The sequence below is a fragment of the Myotis yumanensis genome, unplaced genomic scaffold (assembly GCF_028538775.1).
Source record: "Myotis yumanensis isolate MYYU_CA2020_CCGP unplaced genomic scaffold, mMyoYum1.0.hap1 SCAF_1, whole genome shotgun sequence".
Taxonomy (NCBI): domain Eukaryota; kingdom Metazoa; phylum Chordata; class Mammalia; order Chiroptera; family Vespertilionidae; genus Myotis; species Myotis yumanensis.
In genome coordinates this window covers 113619057-113642922 of record NW_027223752.1, presented here as the reverse complement: position 1 = coordinate 113642922, position 23866 = coordinate 113619057, and the positions used below count along the sequence as shown (strand labels likewise).

General features: G+C 50.7%; 2 protein-coding genes across 4 annotated transcripts in view; one reads left to right on the top strand and one right to left on the bottom strand.

The window, feature by feature from the left end:
* Positions 1–9264, bottom strand: part of CSPG4 (chondroitin sulfate proteoglycan 4) — a 36037-nt gene extending 26773 nt beyond the window's left edge. The window contains exon 1 of one of the 3 annotated variants that reach the window (XM_070429940.1): positions 9127–9264. In XM_070429940.1, coding sequence (XP_070286041.1) covers positions 9127–9214 — 88 coding nt within the window. In that variant the 5' untranslated portion in view covers positions 9215–9264. The remainder of the gene's footprint in view (positions 1–9126) is intronic. The other 2 variants (XM_070429944.1, XM_070429945.1) reach the window with 2 other exon arrangements.
* Positions 9265–19281: 10017 nt separating this feature from the next.
* Positions 19282–22954, top strand: CIMAP1C (ciliary microtubule associated protein 1C). The gene is made up of 4 exons (XM_070417531.1): positions 19282–19402; positions 20235–20345; positions 21458–21571; positions 22362–22954. The coding sequence occupies exons 1-4, from the start codon at positions 19282–19284 to the stop codon at positions 22841–22843; spliced, it is 828 nt and encodes a 275-aa protein (XP_070273632.1). The 3' UTR covers positions 22844–22954.
* The last annotated feature ends 912 nt before the right edge of the window (positions 22955–23866 follow it).

The window sequence follows — 23866 nt, the reverse complement described above, 5'->3', positions numbered from 1 at the left end:
TCCTGGTGGTCTGGGCAGAGTGGTCACAGTCTGAGTTGGATCCAGTGAGTGAGGAAAGGCAGGAATTGAACATCTCTGTGTCCTTCAGCTCAGAAAGCCAAGCCATGCTCACTCCTACCCTGCAGGGCTCACCAGACCTTGGGCTGTTTTCCATCCATTGCCTGGAGACCCTCTGTTCCTGGCAATATGCTGTGGAAGCAGGGCCGATGCAGATGGGCTTTGTCACCAAAATCCCTGAAGGACTGTCCTGGCAGATGGGGCAGGGTAATGCCAGGATCATTAGGGGCAGGTCTGGGCTCTGGATTGCTAGGGGGTGAGTTCCTCAGGCCTGGAGGCGCTAGCCTGAACTCACACCTGCTGCCAGCCTCTATTCTGACTCCTCCCTCATTTGGACCTTTGGGGGCTGCAGCCTGAGGTATGTGTCATGGAGACTTAGCCACACTGGTGACTCAGACAGTTAAAAAAAGAAGCAGCTCCAAGCGGTGACTCAGCTGCCTCTGGAGGGGCTGGGTGGGTCTAGCTGGTACAAGACGGGGTGGTCTGGGTTTATTTTTGGCAGGGTGGGGCTGGAATCAGGGGGTGTAAGATGGGAAGTGGGGATGGAGAGAAGCTGCTACTCTCATTCCAGGAGAGCCCCAGGGCTTTGTGCCACAGAGAAAATCGGTTTCCCAATGCCTGGGAGCTCTGGCAGGCTGGGTTGCCTCTCAGTCCTGTCCCAGGCCCAGCCTACCTTGTTATGTGGCCCAGAACAAGCATCTGGCTCTGTCTGGACAGAAGCAGAGTCTCCTGTCCTGTTCCTAAGAGGCTTGAGCTCAAAATTTTAGAATTGACCTTGAAGGATGAAGATCCTACACAGAGACCCAGAGAGGAACAGAAGTCTGACTAAGGCCACCCAGGTCCCTACAACTTCTCCCCTTCCCCAGGGCTGTCAACAGTTGAAGGGACAGGCTCCCATCTGAGTACAGAAGTACCCCCTTATTCATGGTTTTGCTTTCTGTGGTTTCATGGTAAACCATGGTCTGAAAATATTAAATGGAAATTCCAGAAATAATTCATAAGTTTTAAATTGTGTACCATTCTGAGTAGTGTGATGGATCATCACTTTGTCCAGCATCTCTCCACACTGTATGTGCTCCCCACTTCTTTATCACTTAGTAGCTGGCTCAATGATCAGATCAGATCGGCTGTTTTGTTCAAGTAATCCTTATTTTACTAATGGCCCCAAATTGCAAGACTAGTGATGCTGGTAATTTAGATATGCCAAAAAGAAGGCGTGAATTGCTTCCTTTAAGTGAAAATGTATAAGCATACCTTAGAGATATTGAGGGTTTGAATCCATACCACAAGAATGAAGCGAACTTTGCAATAAAGTGAAGAACACAATTTTTTTGGTTCCCCAGTGCATATAAAGGTTATGTTTACACTATACTGTAGTCTATTAAGTGTGCAATAGCACTATGTCTAAAAAGACCAATGTACATACCTTAATTAAAAATACTTTATTGCTTCCCTGGCCAGTGTTACTCAGTTGGTTGGAGTGTTGTCTGATGAACTGAATGTCATGGGTTCAATTCCTGGTCAGGGCATATACCTAGGCTTTGGGTTCAATCTCCAGTCTGGGAGTGTGTGGGAGGCAACTGATTGATGTATCTCTCTCACATCGATGTTTCTCTCTCTCTCTCTCTCTCTCCCTCCCTCCTTCTTGAATATTCTAATAAAAATTAAAAAATACTTTATTGCTAAAAAATGCTATCCATAATATGAAAATAGCACCAATAGATTTGTTTGACAAAGGGTTGCCACAAACATTCAATTTGTAAAAAAAAAAAGCAATATCTGTGAAGCACAATAAAACTAGGTGTGCCTGTTTAGGAGAGAACATAGTATATATAGGATTCAGAACTACCTGAGGTTTCAGGTATTCACTCGGGGTCTTGGAACGTATCCCCCATGGATAAGGGGAACAACTGTACCTGCACCTGGAGGGGCTCAGCTGGGCTCCAAATGGGTGGCTGGAAGCATGTGGGCACCAGACACCCAGAAGTAGAGTCTCAGCTAGCAGCTGGGGCCTGGATTTTATTAGCTATTAGCTCATATCCGGGGAGCTAGCTGGGATCTGCCCAAAGGTCTGTTGAGAAGAGTTACCCCTATGGGGGTGAAGGTAGAGGATGCCCACACAGTGGGATTTTAAGCTGGGGGCCCAGGCTCTGGCTAGTTTATTATCCAGAGTGTCCCTCCAGTGACACCCTCAACCTCTCCAGCTGCTCATTTCCTGAAACTCACTTTCCCTCACCTCTACCAACCCTGATCTCACACATACAGGAACTCATCACCAACATCCCAATGGCTCCAAGCAGTCCAGGGCAGAGAGGATCCTCCACTCCCTCAGTTTTCATTTTGCTCCTCACTATGCAGTCACTGCCACTTATGAGTGGTGGTAATATCCCCATGGGAACTCTGGCAATTGAGCCATCTCATAGTCCTGGACTTTTGCCCCTACCTCTGAAGAGGCCCCCGAGGGGTGGGCAAATGAAGAGAAAGGCGGTTAGGCTCCCTGTCATGTAGGAGGTGCTGGTGCCTGTCCTCTCTTTGTCCCAGCTCATCTGCTTTTGGGCAGGTCTGAGTGTCATTTGGTCATCTGTTCAGCACACATTGATTATATTGCACTCTGGCTCAGTGATATCCATCTAAGGGACTATTAGGATTTGGGTCAGGGCTGGGAGGGGCTGTCCTGCTTCTCCTCACAGTGGGAAGGGTGTGTAGGTCTCAGCCAAGAGGGTCAGTCAGATGCAGACTCCCTCCCCCCCTGCCCCTTTTCTGAAGGGTCCTGGGCAGGCTGTCAGTGGCTGGCTGACAGCTCCCTTTGGAGCCTACCTCCTCTTTTCCGTGTCACTTTATCCCACACAGACCCTCTCACAGGGCCCCCACATCCAATACCCGACCTGGGGACCTTTCTGAAAGATTCCTAAGCAGGATCCCCCATCTTGCTGGGGCTGCCCCCATTCCTGAAGGAGATGGAAATAGAGTAACAGCAACCTCAGGAGCAGATTCCTATTCTAGGTAAAGGGCTTTCATCCTTGATGAACAGAAGAAGTAGGAATTATTTATCCATTTTAGAGAGGTGAAAACTGAGGCTCAGAAAGGCCAAGTCACTTGCCCAAGGTCATGCATCCAGTGGTAGGGCTGTAATTAAATTCTAGACTCTCTAATACTGTGTTCTTTACCATTATGTTCCTGCCTCCTTCATCCCCCAGCCTGTAGAGGTTCCCAGAGCTAAGGACTCACAGTAGGGAGAGGTGGGGCCTGAGTCAGAACTGAGAGTGGAAAGGGAGCTCAAATCACCCAAAAAGGTGATTTGTTCCTTTCCTGACCACTGTGGGAAGTGTGTGTGTGTGTGTGTGTGTGTGTGTGTGTGTGTGTGTGTGTCTGAGGCCTGCCTGCTGGCTGGCCTAAAGCTGCAGGAGTGCGGGGCTGGTCCCAGCCAATGTGCATGAGGGAAGGGGTCAGGGAGGGGTTGGTGTCGTGGGAATCAGCATCCAGGGCCCACTGATATTTATAGTTGGCCCTCCTGAAATGTGGGTGGGGGAGGAGTTGCTCTTAGGTGGGAACGGAAGTTGGTCTCCTCTTCCCAGCCCCCTCTATGTCCCCAGAGAGCAGGCTGTCTCAGGCCAGAGGCCTTGCTCTGGTGGTGGAGCTGGGGCTGTGTGTCCTGAGTTGGGGGTTTCCCCCAGGACTTCTGTCTCAGGGGCTGGACACTCTCCTTGCTAGGCTCTAAGCCAGGCTACTGAGCAACACGGTATGTGTGCATGCCCATGCTCCCACTGGGTGTCACAATGATGGAGGTCATGGACCTGGGGGCAGAGGCCAGATGAAGATAGGGGAAGAAAGGCTTGTGAGCTCATAGAGATGCGAGGTGGGGGCCAAGAGGAGGGCAGACCAGGCTGTGGGCCTCAGCAATCAATGGTTAGAAAGGGTCCCAGAGGTGGTGATGTTGGAACTGAGCCTTGAAGGATGGGGAGAAAAAGGGAAGAGCAATTGCAGGGAACCGACTGGGCAAAGGTGGAAGGGTACTAGGGGTTATGGGTTAATATCTGCTGTCCTAGTTCATCAGTTAGGCTGTGGGACACAGGATCACTTTGAATGTGGAGGCTGGTATTTGAGGCGGGGACAGGCAGGTGGCACCATGAGGCTCTTGCTTACCTGGTTGCTTAGGAATGTCCCATTTGGCTCTAGGAGGGTTACGAATGGGATGCTGGGGCATGAGAGGCCAGGTCCCCAGGCCTGGCTGGGAGGAAGTTGGGACTGTGTTCTGCTCCCTGACTTTGGGTTTCCAGACTGTGTCCCCCTGGGGAAGGACAACTTCCAGGGGTCCTTTGTAACAATCGTGATTTGGATTCTCTGAAAGCCAGGAAGTTCTTCCTTGTATCTGGTCTGAATCTCCTATGCTCTCAATATGTTTTAACTCAAAGCAATTCATTAGTTTTCAAGTTTTTTAAAGCCACAGAATACTTTATCAAAAATAAAACCTCAATTTATAAATGTTTAATCCATGAAACTGCTATGCATGGATTAGGGTGGGGCATGTATACTATATTTCTAGATATGGGGATGTAAAGCCCTGGAGCACCCTGGGCACAGTCTGGAAACCCCTGGTTGGTTCAGTGGTCTCTATGCCCCTTTGTGGGTCCAGTCCTGTGTTCAGCAAGAAGTGGAGACCCCTGAGAAAAGCAAATAGGAGGTCTGCTCTCAGGGAGCTACTGGTCTTGTGGGCAAGGCCACATCTAGACCAGGGTATAAGGGCAAAGAGCAGAGAGGCCCAGCCCCTGCCCAGCTAAGGACTTGCTTGCTGTGTGACTCTGAGAAAATAGTTGCCCCTCTCTGGGTTCTGGTTTCCTTGTGAACCATGGGGGTCTGGCCTGGGATCAGCAGTCTCTGCAGTAAGGTCTGGGAGGGGAGGCAGTCTTGCTGACCCACCATGACAGTTAAGTCATGGGAGAGACACACACTGAAACAGTTTAGCATGAGCAGTGGAGGGAGGCCTGGCAGAGCCAGCTCCTTCAAAGGCTGGAAGCTGGCAGGGCACGGGCAGGAGTTGAGTGGGAGGAAGGAATGGTCAACAGGATAAGCACTGTCCAGAACATGGGTGAGCCATGCCACCAAGCCATCTTGCCGGCAGCCCCAGAGCCACTCCCCTACATTGGAGACAAATGTGATTTCCTTTGCCATTCCAGCTGTTGGGGAGGAGTGCAGAGCTTTCTTGAAGAGGATTTGCTTATGCTATGAGAAAGTGGAGAGGATTTGGAGAGGTGGGGTGTTAGAGGGGCATGGGGGGATGGGAACAGAGATCTGGGGGCCTCAGGGAGCTGTCTCTCCCTTGATGACCTGTCTCTCTTCCCTGCTGGGGGCCCTGGTGGTGGCTGTCCACCTGGTTTTATATGGGAGAACCAGCTGTTGTTGGGGTGAGTGAGAACACCATGGCCTGTGTGCCCAGAGTGACCTGAGGCCAGTCCCTCCTGTTCTTTGAGCCTCATTTCTTCAACTGTAAAACATGGATGTCCTTGACTTGCAGGGCTGTGAGGCTTCATGGCAATATGATTAGCCTTCCCACAGGGTATCTCTGGAAGTAGAACCCCTATTATAACACAGCTCCATTCTCTCCCCTGTTTGGAGTTATGGACTCTCCTGAGAAGCAGGAAGAACTAGGATTTCCTACCCCAGAGAAAATCCTAGTACAAAATTGTTCAGACCAATTCAGTTAATTAAAAGATGACTCCTACACATTCAGTAACAATGAATACAGTACTTCTGAAACACAACCTACATTTGCACCCGGAGAAAGAGTCCTAACTCTAGAAGGCTCTACAGAACTAGACATATGCTGGGGCAGGGGGCATGTTGGAAGGAAAAGGGGAGCTGGATGGGACCGGGAACTGGGGGACAGGCAGTGGAGGAGCAGAGGGACCAGGCAGTGAGTAGGCTTAAGTCCTGGACCCAAAGGCCCCTTTGTTCATTTGCTCTTGGCACCAAATAGGAGCCACAGCTCAGCATAGCACCCCTGGTTCCATCTTGTCCTCACCTCCTTCCCCCTCAGGCATCACCCAGCCCAGGTCTGTGAAATATGGGGCTTGTATTCCCAGATAGGGAGGCAGCAGCCATCCTGGGCTCCTGGCAGCAGCTACCCACCCAGGTCTGTGAGGGCAGCTGGCTGTGTGCCGGGTTGTCTGTACTCATGTGCGAGCCCACATCTGTGTGCACCAATGAGTGTGTACGTCAGGGTTATTTCCAACTCCCCCTCCCCTGCCTGCCCCCTCCTGGGCAGCACGCCCAGTTCCCAGACTGAGCCTATACACTTCCTCTGAGAACTCTCCACATGCCCCACTTCCTTCTAGCCATCGCCAATGGCCTGGCCCACCTGGCCTGGCCCCCTTCTGGGCCCCCTAGGCGGCTGCACTGAAAGGTCCTTCTTATCCTGCCCAGGCAGGCAAACATTGGGAGGGGGCTCAGTTATACTTGGTTCTGAAACAGTTTTTCTAGAGTCTGGGTGGGCTGGGCTGAGGGCCCTAGCCTGTGCCCTGCCCTGAGGCTCAGGCTAGTATGTGCATGGCTCAGATACTGTTCCCCCCAGACCATCCAGGGAGTCTGCTCTGGTTCAGTTCCTTGCACCTGGTCCCCCCATGCTCTCTAAGAAAGACCCATTAGTTCAGAGCCCCCATCAAATTTACACAGGAGCCCTCCCTGCCAGGTGCTCTTCCCTGAGTTCCACTTCAACCCTCACCTACCTTTCAAAGGCAGCTACACCCGTTCTATGCTCACTCTGACCTCCAATTCTGTTATCTCCACATCAGCTCAAACCCAGTCTTCTCCAATGCTTGTTACTCTGCTGAGGGCCTCCCACAGTGCTCTGAAGGAGCTGGATACCACACTTACTCCCTCAGAGCAGGACTGGAGGCTCTTCCCTGGCAACTGGGCTTCTCTGTGGGACTTAGGGCACTTTGCGTCCTCCCTGGGGCCTCAGTTTCCCTGTCTGTACAATTGGAAGGCTGGACCAGATGGTTTCCAAGGGTGCTCAACTCTCAGGTCCCATGACCGAGATGCCCAATGTGCCTCACTCTTGTACCTTGAGGGCTTTTGGGGCCAGGGGTGTCTAGGGGTGGTAGGAGTGATGCCCTCCTCAGGCAGGGGCTGTCCCTACTGCAGAGACCAGGAAAGGGAGTTAACCAGGTGTGGTGACAGAGATGGGTTTTTGGAGAGGAACTCTGCCTGGGAGGGGGAGAGGATACCAGGTCACCCAACCCCCACCCAATTCCAAATCCTTCCTAAAGGCAGGGGTTGGCTTAATGTTATAAAGCCCCAATTGGCATCATGTCATCTCCTCTCTAAAACCTTTGTTGGCTCCTCAGCAGGGCATAGGCAGTGGGTTGCATTTTGCCATTTAAAGTTTCTGGGCCCCAGTGCAATTGCTTTTCCTAGCTCGTGTTCAAAATGTGTCTTTCAGCCAGGCTGCTGGCCTTTCTATCTCAACATCCCTCTGCTCATACCACCTCAGGGCCTTTGTTCATAGACCCCCTTCCTGGAGTGTGACCTTTCACACCCTCCAAGCCTTGGCTCACGGATCATCCTCTGCCTGGCCTCAGCTGCCTCTGGGTTTCTTTTCTCCATACCCTTTATCAGGATCTTTGCAGACATGACAGGAATTGCTGTTTGAGTTCTAATCTGCTTTTCTAGCTCCTGAATGAAACCAAGTTCAGCTTATACATTCCTGTGCACTCCTCACTGCCCAGCATGGTACCTGCACATTGTCGATGCTGAGGAGGTTTTGAGAGAGGCTCTCAGTTGAAGCTAAGGAAGTGGTGGTACTGGAACCTTTCCCTTGGCTGGAGGCTGGGGAGCTACATGAGTGAACCTCCCCAGTCACCTCAGATGCCCACCACATCCCATCTCTCTAGAGACCTGCCCATCACCCACGCCCTGAGACCTTGGAGGATGGAGTCTCTGGCGCTGGGAGTAGCAAGCCTGGGGATCTGGCTCTGACTCACCCAGTATCTGTGGGGTTCTCCCCTGACTCATTTCCCTTCTAGTGGTCTGAGCCCATGGAAGGGAGACTCAGGTCCTTCCTCTGCTCAAAGTTGCTCTTGGGAATGGTCCCAAAAGTTGTAGGCTGAAGCACTGACTCATACATGGGTATAATGACTGATGGGTTCTGAGGCCACAATTCTTATGCTTTCACTGAAGGAAGAATGCTGCAGTGGTGGGATTTCTGGCATTGTGACTGAGAGGGGACACATCCTAGCACCCTTCAGAAGGCAAACTGTCATCCAGTCTCTGCTGGGGTTAGCCACCAATGCCTGGGACAGGGAGGTGTGTCAGGGGTTACCCAGAGCTGTCTGAGGGACAAGCCCCTGTTGGAGCACAGGATATGGAGAGGCACCAGCCCTGACTCTAGGAGGCTGAAGAGTGGGTGGTCCTGTCTGTCACCAATCAAGACTTCTCAGTGAGGAGAGAGGAGAGAGAAAAAGACAGGAGGGGGATGAGGACAGGAGGAAGGTGGCGATGAAGAAGCCAGACAGAAAATGCATCTGTGGACAAGGGCAGTAGGAGCAGGAACTGAGCTGGGAGGCAGCTGGAGGAGACCAGAGGAGGCTGGAGGAGGTGGAGGCTGAGGTGCCTGTGCCCCATCCCCCCAGCATAGGGTGGGGCAGGGTAGCTCCTTTCCTATTTCTTGCTTTTCAGCACTCCCCATTCCTGGCCTGGGTGGCTGAGGCTGGGGTACTTTTCATCACTGGGTGTCCTTTGGGCACCATGTGGTCACAGAAAGCCTATTGGGCTCAGGGAGCTCAGACAGCGTTGAAGGGGCTCCACTGGGTATGGAGAACAATCCTACATGGTGCCATGCCCTGGGTAATCCCTCTCTGGGGCCAAGCTCAGGAAACCAGAGCTCATATAACCCTAGATGGAGAGTGTCTCTCCCGGGTGGAGTTCCCAGAGACCCCAGCCTGGGGTGGCAGGAGCACAGCCTCCTTGTTTCCTAGTCTGGAGGCCACTTCTGGGGCCCATCCCTTTTCTCTGTCTAAGGAACCCTCCACAGCTCCTGCCAGTCTGGGTTGGGGTCTCAGGTCCCTCACTTACCTGCAGATGCTGGTTCTGCCAACATAGCCAAGGTCAAAGCCAAGGCCAGGACAGGGGCTGGGATTTGGGGCCGAGGATCTGCGTGCATTGCAGCGGGCTGGCAGCCGGACTTGAGCGCCAAAGTCTCCAGTTGAGAGAACTCAGCTCTTCTGGTGTGGGCTGGGGCTCCCAGTGCACATAGTCTACTTAACTCTGGGGGCGGAGCAGCAGCCCAACCAGCACTCGGGTTTCAGGCCAGGGCTCCCTGCCTGTCCCCACCCCCCCACCCCCCACCTCCCGCTTCGCCCCCCCCAACAACCTTCTTAAAGGGCCCATGCTAGGCTACTCCTTCCTATGGAGGGGTGAGTGGACCCTTACAGCTCAGTCAGACCCAGACCCCACCCTGAATATTTGGGACCAAGTCCCAGAAGAGATTAGACCTATATGAGTTAGGGTGGCCCAGTTACTTTTCTTCCTTTTGCCCTTGCAAGGATTGGAGGCAATGTCTCATATTAGGGCTAGGAGGAAGGGCCCCACCCCACATACTGCTTTTGGGCCTCTTTGCTTCTGAGGTCTCCTCAGGATTCCATTTGGGCAGAGAGGCGTTACCCTGGGTCCGACACCTGCTCTATGCCCACTGGTGTTGCAACCTTGACCTTCTCCACTCTGCAGAGCCTCAGTTTTCTAGTATGTAGAGGAGAGATGTCCTACACTCACCCAAAAGGCAGGAGGGGTTCTCAATTCCGTGGTATCATTTGCCTTAGAATAGCCTTGCGAGGTGGGTAGAACCACCCCTTTTCCCATTTCATGGAATAGGAAACAGGCTGAGAGCAGGAAGTGGTTCTTCAGTTCGCAGGCCGATGCTTTATCCACTGAGCCAAACTGGTCAGGGGAGGAAGTGGTTCTTTCAAGGACCCCAGGTGGAGATTAGGTCCCTGACCATTTGGTACCCAAATCCCAGGCCCCCTGACTCCTGAATTTGATTGTTTCAACTTCCTGGGGCTGCCTCCTGAAAATCTGGCCCTGGATTTAGCTTCTACCTAACAGTTTCAGGCTGGAGCCTGGCTCCCTCCCAGGCAACAACCTCATCCTGTCCCAAACAGGAGTGGAAAAGGCTATATTATTATAGAGTTCCAGCACCTAGAGGCTCTGCCTGCTCTCTGCTGGTCCTGGCATCAGCATTGCCTGGCCTCAGTTTTTATGTCCAGCGAATGGGTGGACGTGTACCCCTGCAGTGCTCTCCCTTCTTGTATCAGAATTCCTCTATCACACCTGCCTGCTTAAGCCCATCCTCAACCCCATCCCACCAAGTACTCTCTCCCCAGCCTCTCCCCTTGACCAGTAACATTCTCACCATGTGTACAGCATTTCACAATTTGCAACAAAATTAAGCTCCATTTGAGATGAAGAAACTGAGGCTTAAAGAGCTTATGGGACTTGAGTGAGTCTACACAGCTGCTAAGAGGTGGAACCAGGTCTTTTGATCCCAAGCCCAGCACTCCTACCACCAAGGCACAGTGTGATAGTGCTAGGTCTGTGAGGTGGTTGTGAGCACTGGTCTTGAACTCAGCCCTGATTTAAAATTTCAGATTTTTCACTTAACTGTCCAAACTTGAGCAAGTTGCTTTACCTTTTTGGGGCTCAGTTTCCTCATTCCTAAAATTGTATTTGTGAGTACTAAATGCTTTAATGTATTTCAAGTATCTAGCCCAGTGCCTGGTATACAGCAAGTGTTCAACAAATACTTGTCCTTTCTCCTCTTTTTCTGTTGTCCTACTGCACATCCGCGTTTCCGTTTGCATACAGCTTCACACTCTTCATCTCCCTTGAAGGAAAGCCCTTTGAAGGCTGAACTTTCCCCTTCAGAGGCAGCTGCATATAGTAGACGCTCAATAAATGCATTGTGGGTTGACTAGGATGCCAGTTGCTGCTGCTCTGTGGGGATTTTGGCAAACCTAAAAAGTCTCATCTAGGTCACCTTAGAAGGCCTGGGGTGAGGCTGTGCTCAGTTGGTCTTAGTGGCTTAGCTGATTCTACAACTTGCTCCTTTTTTTCCCCTTCTCCCCTAGTCAGCAAGGCACCTGGTCCTAGTTAGGGGTTAATTTCTGGCCAAATGTGGGCCTGGGGCAGGGGATGGCAGCTTCTGGGAAGACTGTGTTTGGAGGAATAGAGCTTCCATTTTAGGAATGAAAAAAAAAAAAGGTTGGAGAAGGGCTTTGCCTCTTTATGAATCACAAACTTGGGGGGAGATTTCCAGCCATCCCATCTTCCCATTCTTCCCTCTCTCCATGTTCTGCCTGATTCCTACCCACACAGATTTACCCACCAGGAGTCCGCTGTCTGTGGAGCTGCCCGTTGCAGTTCAGGATGGCGTCAGGATTAGCTCGAAGCCTCCCTTGCCTTGTCGCTAGCTAGGGGGAGAAACAGGCCTGGAAAAATAATGGCAACCCATGCTGCTTCTCTGCTGGGCCTCCCAGTTTATAAAACATTCACCTGGTCTCTTGACGACCCTGAGAAGTGTGTGTGTTAGGCGACCATGCTTCCTTTTCACTGATGAGAAAACTGAGACTATAATGGAAAAGTGATGCTGGGGTTCTGGCACATACAAGCCTGGCCTTTGCTCAGCCTGTAGCCCAGCATTTGAACCCCGGACCAGTGCTGAGTGGCATCATGCCAGGCAGACTGGCAGAAAGTTGGGGCTCTGCATTGCTTTTGAACTGGTTCCTGACTACTTCCTACTATCTCAGAGCAAAATCTCTGGACTGGGCAATGCTTGCTGTCTGCTCCTCAATTGTCCCCTCTCAACCTCCTCAGCATGCCCCTGAGACCCCAAAGCTCTGGCATCCTCAGGCCTTCTCCCTCTGCATTCTGACCTTCGCCATGACTTTCTCTGGCTTGGGTTGGCCAGGTATCCTCAGTGACCATCTCTGACTGCTCCTGCTTCCCTGGCTACATCTCAGCTTCCTCCAGGAAGCCCTTTCAGCCCTCCTTCCCATCATTCACCTCCTTTTCCACAGACTCCCTGGAGAAGTGATGTCTCTGTATTCTCCTCATGCCTAGCTAGGTCAGGAAGTCTGACTCAGGGTCTCCCCCATCCCCTTGACTGACTCTTTCCCAGCAAAGCACAGGACAGCACTCCCAGTTTGGGGAGAGGGAGACTCAGAACACATTCAACAAAGAATAAAGCAGGATGCCCACAGTCCAGGGGTGGAGAAGGATTCCAAATTTTCTGAAGCTACACTGACCTGTGGTATGTGCTGCCTCAGTTTCCTCAAGAGATCTGCTTCTGGGAGAACAAACAAGAGAGCCCAGCATCACTCCTTTCTCTGCAAGCAGAACTCAGCCAATCATGTTGGTCAGGCCCCCCTGGTCACGCTTACCCTCAGTGCTTCTGGGATTAAGAATGCCTGCTCTGGTAGTGGCTGTGGCTTGGTCCTGCCCTTAGCCACGGCCTGGCACTCTGAGTGACTCCATATTTTGCACCCTGAACACCTGGGCCCCACCCAAGGAACCTGTGACCAAAGCCAGCTTGCTAGTAAATGGTGAGTGCTTATGCCCTACATGGGATGGTACCTGAGCTAGGGTGTGCTTTCACTATCCAGGTCCTGCCCTCAGGGAATTGGCCTTCTGCCATGAAGAACACAGAACCCAGACCACTACTGTGCAAAGAGACACAGGTTTTTGTCCCTGATTCTGTGCCCCTGCAGTCTCATGGGCAGGAGCTCCACATCAGCAGGCCCCAGGCCTGGGCCTCTGACAGGGGCCTCTGCTAGGAGTGGTCTTGCTTCTGCTCTAGGCTGAAGGCATTGATGGAGCTCCTCCAAGTGTAGAGGCCAGGCACAGGAGGGGTGGGGCAGCTATTCCCAACAATTACAACATTCAGGAGCTGAAATATCATGTTTGCTGCCCGCAGCAGCCGTCTGTGGGCTGGAGGCCAGTGGCAGAGTTTTGCCCTGGCCAGGGACAGGGTCTGAGCCATGCCCCAAGCCCTTCTGGACAGACAGACGGGGGGTGGGAGGACCCTCTCAGAGCCTCTGTTCCCAGGAGCAGACACTCATCATGCATACCACATCCACAAAGGCTGTGGCTTCAGTGGCTGTGACCAGCTGGCCACAGCTGACTCCCTTGGGGTTGCACTATTTCTAAATAGTGGTTCATGTTGTTAACCCTGCTGTGCCCCACCAGTGGACACCCAGTTACCTACAGAGAAAGCCTTGGGAGGGGGAACAAACAGTCCCTGTTTGGATGGAAAATCTATGCACATACTTGCTCAGGCTCTAGCATAGGGCAGGCACATTTTGGGGACTGTGGAGGGCTTTCCCAAAAGGATGAGAAATACCTCCTCAGGACTATGAATGAAGCTTCAGTGGATGTTAGGGGACGTGGGTCTGAGCTGGCAGCTGGGCAGGGCAGTGGAAAGAATGTGAGGTTAGGAGCCAGAAGTCTGATTCTGCCAAGCCTTTTTGTGTGGCCTCAGGTGAGTCACTTCACCTCTCTGGACCCTAATCTGTAAATTGTAGAGCCACTGTAGCACTTGGATGATGCTCTCCAACAGAGGTGCTAGGGCTTCATAAACTGTGAAGGACAGTGCCTGGTGGTTATGTTGATGGGAAGTATTGATGGTAGGGTCCTGCTCTCTGCATGACTCCTGGGAGTCTCTTGAAGGAAAGGCAAGACTGACAACCAAGACCCAGCTGGAGCCAGCTGGCAGGGCTTAGCTGTGTGGGACTTAGTGGGTATGCCACTCTACACAAGAACAGAGAGCTTGCATTTTGGCCCCATTGGCTAAGTGTTCTTGTGCAGTAAATTACCTGTGGTAGCCAGCCTCCAAGATGTCCCTCAGTGGTCTTCTGGCACTCATGCCCTTGTGTAGTCAGCTTCCACATTGAATAGGGCTGACCTGCATGATCAATAGGGCATTGCAGAAATGATGGAGAATGACTTCCAAGACAAAATTATAAAAGACATGGAAGCTTCTGCTTTGCTCTCTTCTGATTGCTTGCTCTGGGGGAAGCCAGACACCATGGCCTGAGGATAGTTAAATAGCCTGTGGAGGACCCATGTGGAGAGGAACTGAGTCCTTTTCCAACAGACAGCATCAACTCACCATTCATGTGAGTGGCCATCTTGAAAATGGATCTGCCAGCCCCATTCAGATGACTGCAGGCCCTACTTGTGACATCTTGACTGCCACATCTTGACTTGGAGCCAGAACTATCCAGTTAAGCCACTCTTAAATTCCTGACCTACAGAAACAGCCTTAGATTTTTTTTTCTTTTAAAAAAATTTTTTTTATTGATTTTTTTACAGAGAGGAAGGGAGAGGAATAGAGAGTCAGAAACATCGATCAGAGAGAAACATTGATCAGGCACCTCCTGTACACTCCCTACTGGGGATGTGCCTGCAACCAAGGTACATGCCCTTGACCGGAGTCGAACCCGGGACCCTTGAGTCCACAGGCTGACACTCTATCCACTGAGCCAAACCAGCTAGGGCCAGCCTTAGATTTTGAGGACAGTTTTGTTATGCAGCAAAAGGTAGCTGATACAAACCTGTACAACTGTAAATGGTAGTCCAGTGAGCCAGATTGAAAATGTGTCTGGGACTCACAGAGTAGAACTCTGCTTCTTTGAGGAGGAGTGACGTTTCCTTGACCAATCAATAAATAGAGTCATTCATTCATTCAACAATATTTCTCAAGCACTAGAGAAATGTTAGGCACTATGCTGGGGGCTGGGGACCCAAGAGTAAATGACAGAAATCCTGCCTTTGGGAGCTCACAGACTCCCCAAGTCACTTGGTGATTGTTGGATATGGGGAGTAGGGACAAGTGAGATGTATAGGACAAACTCAATTTTCTAGTGTGGGCACTTGGATGGATGGTGATATCATTCATTGAGATAAATGGGTGGCAGGGGCATCTCATGAGAAAAGCTTTGGGCATGTTGATTTAGAGATGCTTGTGAGAAAACTAAGTGACACTATGCAGGCTGTCAGATATGTGGGTCTAAAGCCCCTAAAATGGTCTGGACCAGAGGCATATAACTGGGAATTGTTGGGGTATAGTTAGTGGGGCTGAAGCAACAAGAGAAGATAAGACTACCCAGGCAAGAAGAGTGTAGTGGCAAATGACAGGAAGCCCCAGGACTGAACTCTGACACACCAACATTTTTTTTCTCCTCACATTTTTTTTTTTTACATAATTTCAGACTTCCAGAAAAGAAGCAAGAACATTATAAATATTTCTCGCATACCCTTCATCTAGATTTCCCAGAGGTTAATATTTATCACATTTTCAATTCTTTTCTATGTACGTGCATATATTTTCCTGAGCTACTAGTATTTGAGAGTAAGTTGCAGACATACTGCTGCTCCTTTATCTTTAAATACTTCAGTGTGTATTTTCTAAGAACAAGGACCGTCTTTTTCACAATCAGAGTGCAGCAATCAAAATCAGGAAATTAACATTGGTACAATACATTTAACTAGCCACAGACGTTTTTTCTAGTTTTGCCAATGTTCCCCAATAACATCCTTGATAGCAGAGTGTTAATGTAAAAAACATTCAAGCCTGTAATGAATTTTTGTGAGTTTATTTGAGCCAAACTGTTGACAATTGCTGGGAAGCAATATCTCAATGGATTGGGATAGTGCTCTGGAGAATGGTGGGTTTTCCTCTATTTTTATACATTGCAATCAAATGAGGAGACGTAGGTGGGTTACCTGAAGTCCATTGGTGATAGACTAGAGAGGGGGTGGTGGTGGTGGTGGTGGGGTGGTGGTGGGGTGGGGGGAGGAAACCTCTGGGATTGGATAAAAAGTAAAATGATGGACACATACTTAGGTGGGTGCAGGAACAATTAACATGGTAACAATGAAGGAATTTGTGGTATCTGTCCTGGTGCCCAGGCACATTAGGTTGTGCCCCAAGAGGTCCGGAAAAAAGGAAGTTACAAGTTACCCAGACATTTTAAGGGTATGTTATTACAGATGCAAAAAGACAGATAGGCTCAATTAAGGTAAAGGTTGACCTTGTCAGTGAAGATACCAGCCTAGGACGTAACTGCCCGCCATAACTGCTTTTAGTTAAAGTTTAATTTCAGACCATCGTTTGTGGTTACTTTAGGTCTCTGAGTTTGCAAGACCGCCACGCAGGCCTTCCCTGAGTTTGTCAGGTAAGCATGTGACCCCTTTTGTCCACAAAAGGAAAATTCTGGCTCCTATGTTGCACTTAGTTGTTATATCTCTGGAGTTTTTATTAATCTGGAAAAGTTCTTCAGTGTTTCTTTGTCTTTCATGGCATTTCAGAAATGTTATTTTGTAAAGTGAATCTTGATTTGAGTTTATCTGGTTTCTTCATAATTAGGTTCAGGTTATGTATCTTTGGTGGGGACAGCCCAGAAGAGATGCTGTGTCCTCAGTGCGCCCTTTCTGGAGGCACACAACACCTCTCTGTCTCATTGTGGATGATGTTAACGTATGTTACTTGGTTGATGTGCTACCTGCCAGGATTCTCTCTATAAAGCTACTGTTTTCCCTTTGTAATTAATAAGCATGTGCCAACATTGAAAGGTTGGTTGAGGAAGAAGAGCCAGGAAGAAAGCTTGTGAAGGCACATGGGGACATGGAAGGAAGTCCAGAAATCTTAGAACCAGGAGGAGGTGCTACAAGGAGGGGAGAATCGTTAGTCAGTTTGGTCCAGTACTGCTGAGAGGTTAATTGGGTGAGGGTGAAAGTGTCCATTGGTTGCAACTTCCACATGCAGATCATAGTTGAAGTCTGAAGCAAGCCTGTGGAGAGTCGAAGCATGAAAGGGAGGTGTGGACAGACAACAGGGAAATGCTGTGAACTGGAGGGATCTAGGTAGTGATGGAGAGGTGTGCGGGGCCAGGGACATGGTCTGTGATAGATGGAAGAATGTAGGATATGTAGAGTGAGCTAAGAAGGGGCCCGATGAGGGGTTAAATCGGAGAGAGGAACCATGGAGAGCAAATGTTCTTGAGGAGGCAGAGGAGGTGAGAGTCTTAGAGGGTCCTTCCCAGCCCCAGAAGGAAGTGAGAGCAGTTGATGGTGGAAGCAGGTGGTTCTGATGGTGTGGCAGGGAGAGGCCTCCCTTTTCTTAGCTGAGGAGGAGGTGGAACAGGGGCTGGAGGGAGGACCAGGCATGAAGAGGGGATGAGCCATGCTTGAAATGATCTCTGGAAAGGGAGACAGCAAGCTGACCAGAGTGGAGATGGGGTGGATGACATGAAGGCAAATCCAGTGTTCAGGAGCCATGAGCTTTCAGCTCACTTTTGACAGGGAGTAGACACTGCCTGGTGGGTACTGAGGAGACAAGGGACCCTTACCTTGGGCTCGAAGGGGCAGGTGTATGGGAGACAGAACAGAAGCTTTGGAGAGGACAGATGTCTGTCTCTAGGGGTTAGCTAGTCTCTGTGAAAGCTGGAAGGAAGGGAGCTTCTGAATTCAGAGCAGAAGCAGGGTGTAGAATGGCTCAGTTTTTCCAAGAGAGCTGTGCACAAGGATGACAGCCAGGAGCAATGCAGGTGGTAGTGGGTGGGGGGGAGTAGAAGGAAGGCTCCCTGGGTTGAAATACCAGGAAACTCCTCCCCCGTCCTCCCTCCCCACCAAGACCAAGAAGGTGGAGCTCCCGGCCCCACATCTGGCCCCTATTGGCATGAGGCCATCAGGGCTCTAGCCCAGTAAGCTCACAGCTTCCTCCAGGAAAAGCTGACGAGGATGGGGTGTGGAAGCAGCACTGCCCATGGCCCCAGATGAACTGAAGTAGGGCCAATCCCTGCTTTGCCAAGCCTCACCTCTCCAGAAATCAGAGGCTCGGCTACTCCATAGGTGATGTGAGGGCATGGGCAGCTCTGCTGCTGTTGGGGTGGTACCTTGACATCTGTTCTGAGCCTTCTGGTCCAACAAGGGGCTTTTGGAATGCCAGCATGTATGGCTGATCCACTCCCCATCTTTATTGTGCCTGCTGGTGGGAATAAGTGCTCAGCAGATTTTGGTTTCCATTAGATCAGAGGCTGTGATCCAAAGAGAGCCCTGGGTTTTGTCCTGGTTCTGTTTCTGCTACTGATGTGAGGAGAAAATTTGGGCAAGTCCTTCTCTTTTTTGGGTCTCAGTTTCCTTATCTATGTACTGGTGTTGTGACAGATACCCTCTCTAAAGCCAGCTGTCATCTGTTCCCAGAATAGAAACCCCTCTTACCTGGTTCCCACCAAATCCAATCTGAGCTATGAACTGGTTGGTATAAGCAGGCCCTGAGCCCCCCAAAACTCGGGATTTTAGGGGTGAAGAGATCTCCAGCATTTCCTCTGCCCAGGGGCTCATACATCAATCATATGTTTTCTCTCACACTCCCCTCCACCCAGGGGTGCTCCTGACCACAGGCACAGGAAGTGGCTTCTTAAGGCCTCAGAACTACCCCTCCATCCTCCTTTATTTGTTCCTCATTCCCTGCCTGAAATGCCAGCAGGCAGGCAAGTATTCCTTGAGCTAGACATAGATTTCTATAGATACTGGCCTTGGGATAAAATCTGGAAAGCTATTGGACCTTAGTGTGAAGTAATTGGCTTTATCCTTTCCCAAGGAAACAGACTTTGATAGAAGGGAGGGATAGGTAGGAGGGGCAGGAGGTAAAGGGCCACCCTAGAGGGCTATGCAGGCTTCAGGAACCCTTGACCCATGACCTACCCATTCTTTCTATTCCTTTTCCCACCCCTAGGGCACCCACCAGGAGTGAAGTTCTGGCTCTGTCACTCTACTTCTCTGTTTTCCTTCCCAGACCGTGTCCTGGGAACCCTTCAGGCAATATAGCCTGGTTGGGTGGAATTCTTAGGGTTCTACAACTGAGCTGCTAGCATAGAATTTCTATGCCACAGTTCAGGCACCATGGCAACTGACAGAAATAAACACCATGCTTCACAATCTATGTTCTGCAGTGATGTCATCTCCAGGTCCTGTCTCCTGGGCCTTGTGGCTTGCTGCACCCTAGACTGTCTCAGCTGCTCAAGCTGGAGTACTGTCTTCCTTCTCAGCCCCCACGACACCTCTGGAGTAGGGAAGAGTAGATTCAGGAGTTTGGGCAGGGGAACCTGGGATAAGCCCCACACCAGCCCAGCTCCTTGCCTGCTGCTTAGATGCTATTGGAGCTTGGTTCCAGCCATGAAACTGCCCAAGGGGTCCAGGAACTCTGTGTTCTACGGGCAGCACCCAGAGAAGAAGGTGCAGGTGCCCTCATGGAAAGAGGTGAAGCAGACCCCTGTGATCATGGCGATGATCAACGGTGAGAGCAGAACGCACCCTGACCCCACCCTGAGCTTGGGCCCATTTCTCTCTCTGCTGGGCTGCTGAAGGTGTTCCAGCCTTCCTGCCTCGTCTCCTGCAGACTCTCTTTGAAGTCCACAGAAGATGTGTGCCTCCAAGCTGAACCTTGCAGGCAGTGATTAACTGCTGGGAATTTTCAGGGGGGAGGTAGGTAGGAAAGGAAGGGAGGATGTGGCATGGAGTGAAGCCACCTTTAAAAAAAGGCTACGGATTTATTGGAGCCTTTAACCCAGCTTTAGCTCCCTCCCCTTCCCTTGAGCCTTAATCTCAAATGAAAGTAGAAATATTAATTTTTACTACATTGCTAATGACTGATTATTGCTCTGTTTGGGAGGTGGTTTAGTGCATGGTTAAATGTTTGAGCTCAGTTGGCTGATTGTCTCAGAATTTTCACATTACCAGCTTTTGTGACTTTGGGAAAATTGATATTTTTAAACCTCAGTTTTCTCATCTGTAAAATGGGAAAAATGATAGTATCTACCTTACAGAGTTGTTGGGAGGCTTAACTGAAATAATTCATATAAAATGCTTAGTATATTACTTGGCACAGAATAAGTTCTCAATTAATTGTAACTATTACCTTTCTTATTATGCAGTGCCTATCCGAGGGAAATTACATTTATCTGGGAACACTGCCTTTCGTGCAAGGAAGCAGCTTGATGGTGGGATTTGTGGTAGTGTGATATCAATGGGAGCAAAGACCCTGAAGTTCTCATGGGGCACTGTACTTGGGGCTTCCTGCCTCTGATCTGGTTGGCCCAGAGTGAGCATTGCTCTGTCTGTTCTCATAGGTCCGGGGCCTGCCAAGTACTTGCAGCCATCCTGCACAGGCTACCTAGACCATGACAGCTCCATGTTCCAGGAGCCAGCCTGCACTCTGCACACTCAGCACTCAGAGAAGCGTGAGTGTTCCCCACACCTTGGGTGTAGGCTTATTGTTAGACGTTTGGGGGTGGCAATGAGAGGAAAGGAGCTTTTATCTGTAGCCACAGGTCCGTGGGAATGCAGGCCTGCCCTGAACTGGACACCAAGGTTATCTGCTAGGTCCAGATGGATGTCAGCAGGGATGCCCAAGTGACCCACACCTCTGAAGGCAACTCTGTGGGCATCTCCCAACTGGACCTCCCAAGGGAGCTTTAGAGGGATGCTGTCACTGTCCAGCTGGCAGAGCAGGGTCTCCTTTCTGTCTGGTCATTGGCTGGAACCCTTCAGTTCTGGCTATTATGGATTCACTTGCCATAGCAGCTGGGCAGGAATAGCTGGAGATTGGGGGAAAGTGGTGGGAATGGTGGCCTCCAAGGCTTTCCAGGTGGCTTGGAACCCCCTGTAAGGGTAGGAGCATTGGATCACAAAAGAGCTGGAACTGCTGGCCAAGGCCAGCAAGAGGAGAGCCTGGGCAGGAGTATGTATCTGGGGGTCTGAGATCTAGGGTGCCTGCCAGACCCCTTCCTGGGGTGACATATTCACCTCAGCAGGGTACCCCCATAACTGAGGCTGGGCCCCCTTTTTATTATTGACAATATTACCGATATTCCCCATTCCCCCACCCTTTGCTTCCCTGCACCCAGTCCCCATCCTTTCCCAGGCCTTCACCACACTATTGGCTGTGTCCATGGGCTATGCATATATGTTCTTTGGTTAATCTCTTCCCTTTCCCCCTCCCTCCTGCCCTCTGAGGTCTCTCAAGTCTGTCCCATGCACCCATGCCTATGGACCTATTTTGTTCATCAGTTTATTTATTTTGAGCCCCTTTTTAAAACTAACAATAGCCACTGTGCCTATTATGACCCCTTGGCACCATCACTGACTAGTGGGCTAAGCTGCTATGCAGCTGTCCCTCTGGACAAGTTCTTGAGAATGTTAAAAGCCCCATTTTACAGATGAGGAAATCAAAGTTCCCAAAACACCCAAGAACCTGAGGAATTGAGAAGGAACCCTTTGCTCCTTTCTTGGGGAGGAGGGTCTCACTGGGGACAGACTCTGGGACTGACTGAGTTCTGTGGCTGCCTTGCAGGGATAATGGACATATGCAACCCTGGGCCTTGCTATTTCCTGAATCCCAAAATAACTCGGGTTGGACTGTCCAGCTGCCCGCAGATCCCCATGGCGGAACGCATCTCTAACCTGTGTAAGATGGGATGGGGAGTGGGGTTGGGAGGTTGAAGAATGGAGGTCTACCCTTAGGACCTGAGCGGGGTCAAAGGATCATGACTCTCCTCTCCAGGTGTGTCTGTGGATGCTGGCATCTCCCTGCAATGTCACATCAAGACACTGATGTCACCATGTCTGTGTCACAGTACTTATGTGCTGAAGCCAATGTTATGCATGTGTCAGGGGTGATTGTTATGATACAAGGGGCCTCATATAGGGGCAGCAATATCGCTATGCTAATGAGCTCATGGACTGTAGTGATTTCAGGATGTTTTCTTGGTGTTGCCATAGGGACAATGTCAGAATGCTGACAGCCCAAGGTGACATACTGATAACACTTGTGTTTTTTTTCTTTTTGTTAATCCTCACCTGAGAATATTTTTTTCTCCATTGATTTTTAGAGAGATTCGAAGGCAGGGGGAGAGACACAGAGAGAGAAACATCGATATGAGAGAGACACATTGTTGGTTGCCTTCCGCACACACCCTGACTAGGGCTGGGGATCAAGCCTGTAACTGAATATGTACCCTTGACCAGAATCGAACCTGAAACCCTTCAATCAATGCTCTAACCACTGAGCACTGACTAGGGCATGGTTTTTATATTATGACAATAGTGTCACATTCTTATGTCAGGATGGCCTAAGTCCCTCACCTGCCCATAGATCCTGTAGGGTTGGAAGTCTCCCTGTCCAAAGCTAAGGTGGCTCTAGTGAAGTCACATCAGGCTAATCAAGGCCTCAGTTCCCCACCTTCGCCCACTTTCAGGCCTGAGCTCCACCCCAGCCTCCTGCCACTACTGCTTGGAGAAGACCCACCCTCCTGGAGAACGCAGGGCTCCGCAGTACACTTTCGGCTACCGGTGCCCATACAGAGTAATGGACCCCAACCCGGCCCCCAACCACTACCAGCTGCCACTCTTGCTGGGGCCCAACATCCCCATCAACCGAGCTGCTCCTTGCTATAGTTTGGCCTCCGCAGACAACAACTGGTTCTACAAGAAGAACGTGGCAGGAGGTCCTGGGCCAGCCATGCACACCCGCCCTGAGCCATCTGTCTACCAGAACCGCAGCCCCATCTACAGCATGGCCAAGCGCTTTGCCTACCCAATGGACCACACACCTCAGCCTGGACCGGGTTCTCATGATGTCCAGCTGGTTACAGTACACAAGCCCCGCACACCTGCTTTCACCATGGGTGTCAAACACTCACCCTACCTGTGCCCGCTGGTCATTGACATTCACAACTGAGGGCCCTCCTGGTGTACTCACTCACTCCTCCTCACAGAAGATATTTTCTATAGCAAAATGAGCAACTTACCAAGGTTTTGAGTAGCAGAGCTGGTGCCTGCTGTGTTTAGCACAGAGAAAGTATTAAATAAATATTTTTATTTTTTTATTTCTTCATTTTGTAAATGTTCATGACTGCTTCCTTTGGGCCCTGCCCTGGATGAGGGGTGGGGATACTGGGAGGCATTACAGGTCAATGTCTTGGAGAAGTTCTGTTCTGGCTCACCAGGGGAGGCCACATGTTCTCAAGAAGCCTTGGGCAGAGGTTCCAGAGAGCTGAGTTCTAGTTCTAACTTTGCCACTAACGTGCTGTGTGGTCTTGTGCAGCTCCTGCCCATCTCTGGGCCTCGGGATTGCATTTTGTGCAGTGAGGGTGGGGGAAGACCTGGAGGATGATCCAGTTTCCTCTAGGTCCAGAACTGTGTGACTCTGAATCCTGACAGTGCTCAGTACCTTAGAGGGGAGAAGGGAAAATGGGTGGAGATAGAGGATGGAGGGGTCACTCTGGTTGGGAAAGGGGGAGAGGTGAGTTTTCCTGGGGGAGGGACTCAGGAGAACAAGCAGAGACAGTGTGTAGAAGGAAAGGTATTCCTGGTGGTGGTAAAGATAAGAGCAAAGGCAAGTAGATGGGACCAAAGGGTGCAGGGCAGGGAGCTGGGGAGGCTCAGAGGGCCCAAGCCCAGGCTGCAGGAGGCTGGCTGGTAATGGGACCAGATGGTAGTCAGCTTGGAGTGGACTCAGGCTTTGCCCTCTGGGCAGTAGATAAGATGTAGTATTTTCAGAATTCTTTGGGCAGGGAGAGAAGGTTAGCAGGATGGGCATAGCCTGAAAGCTGCAGTCAGCCTAGGGAGGAGGCAAAGGGGCTGAGCAGGCTGCTAAGAGGAGGGTCTGCATGTCACATGCTGTCTTTGGAGAGTCACTTGTATGACCCCACCCTCAAAAGCTTAGCCTAGCAGTGCTGGTTAGAGGAGGAGCCGCACACCA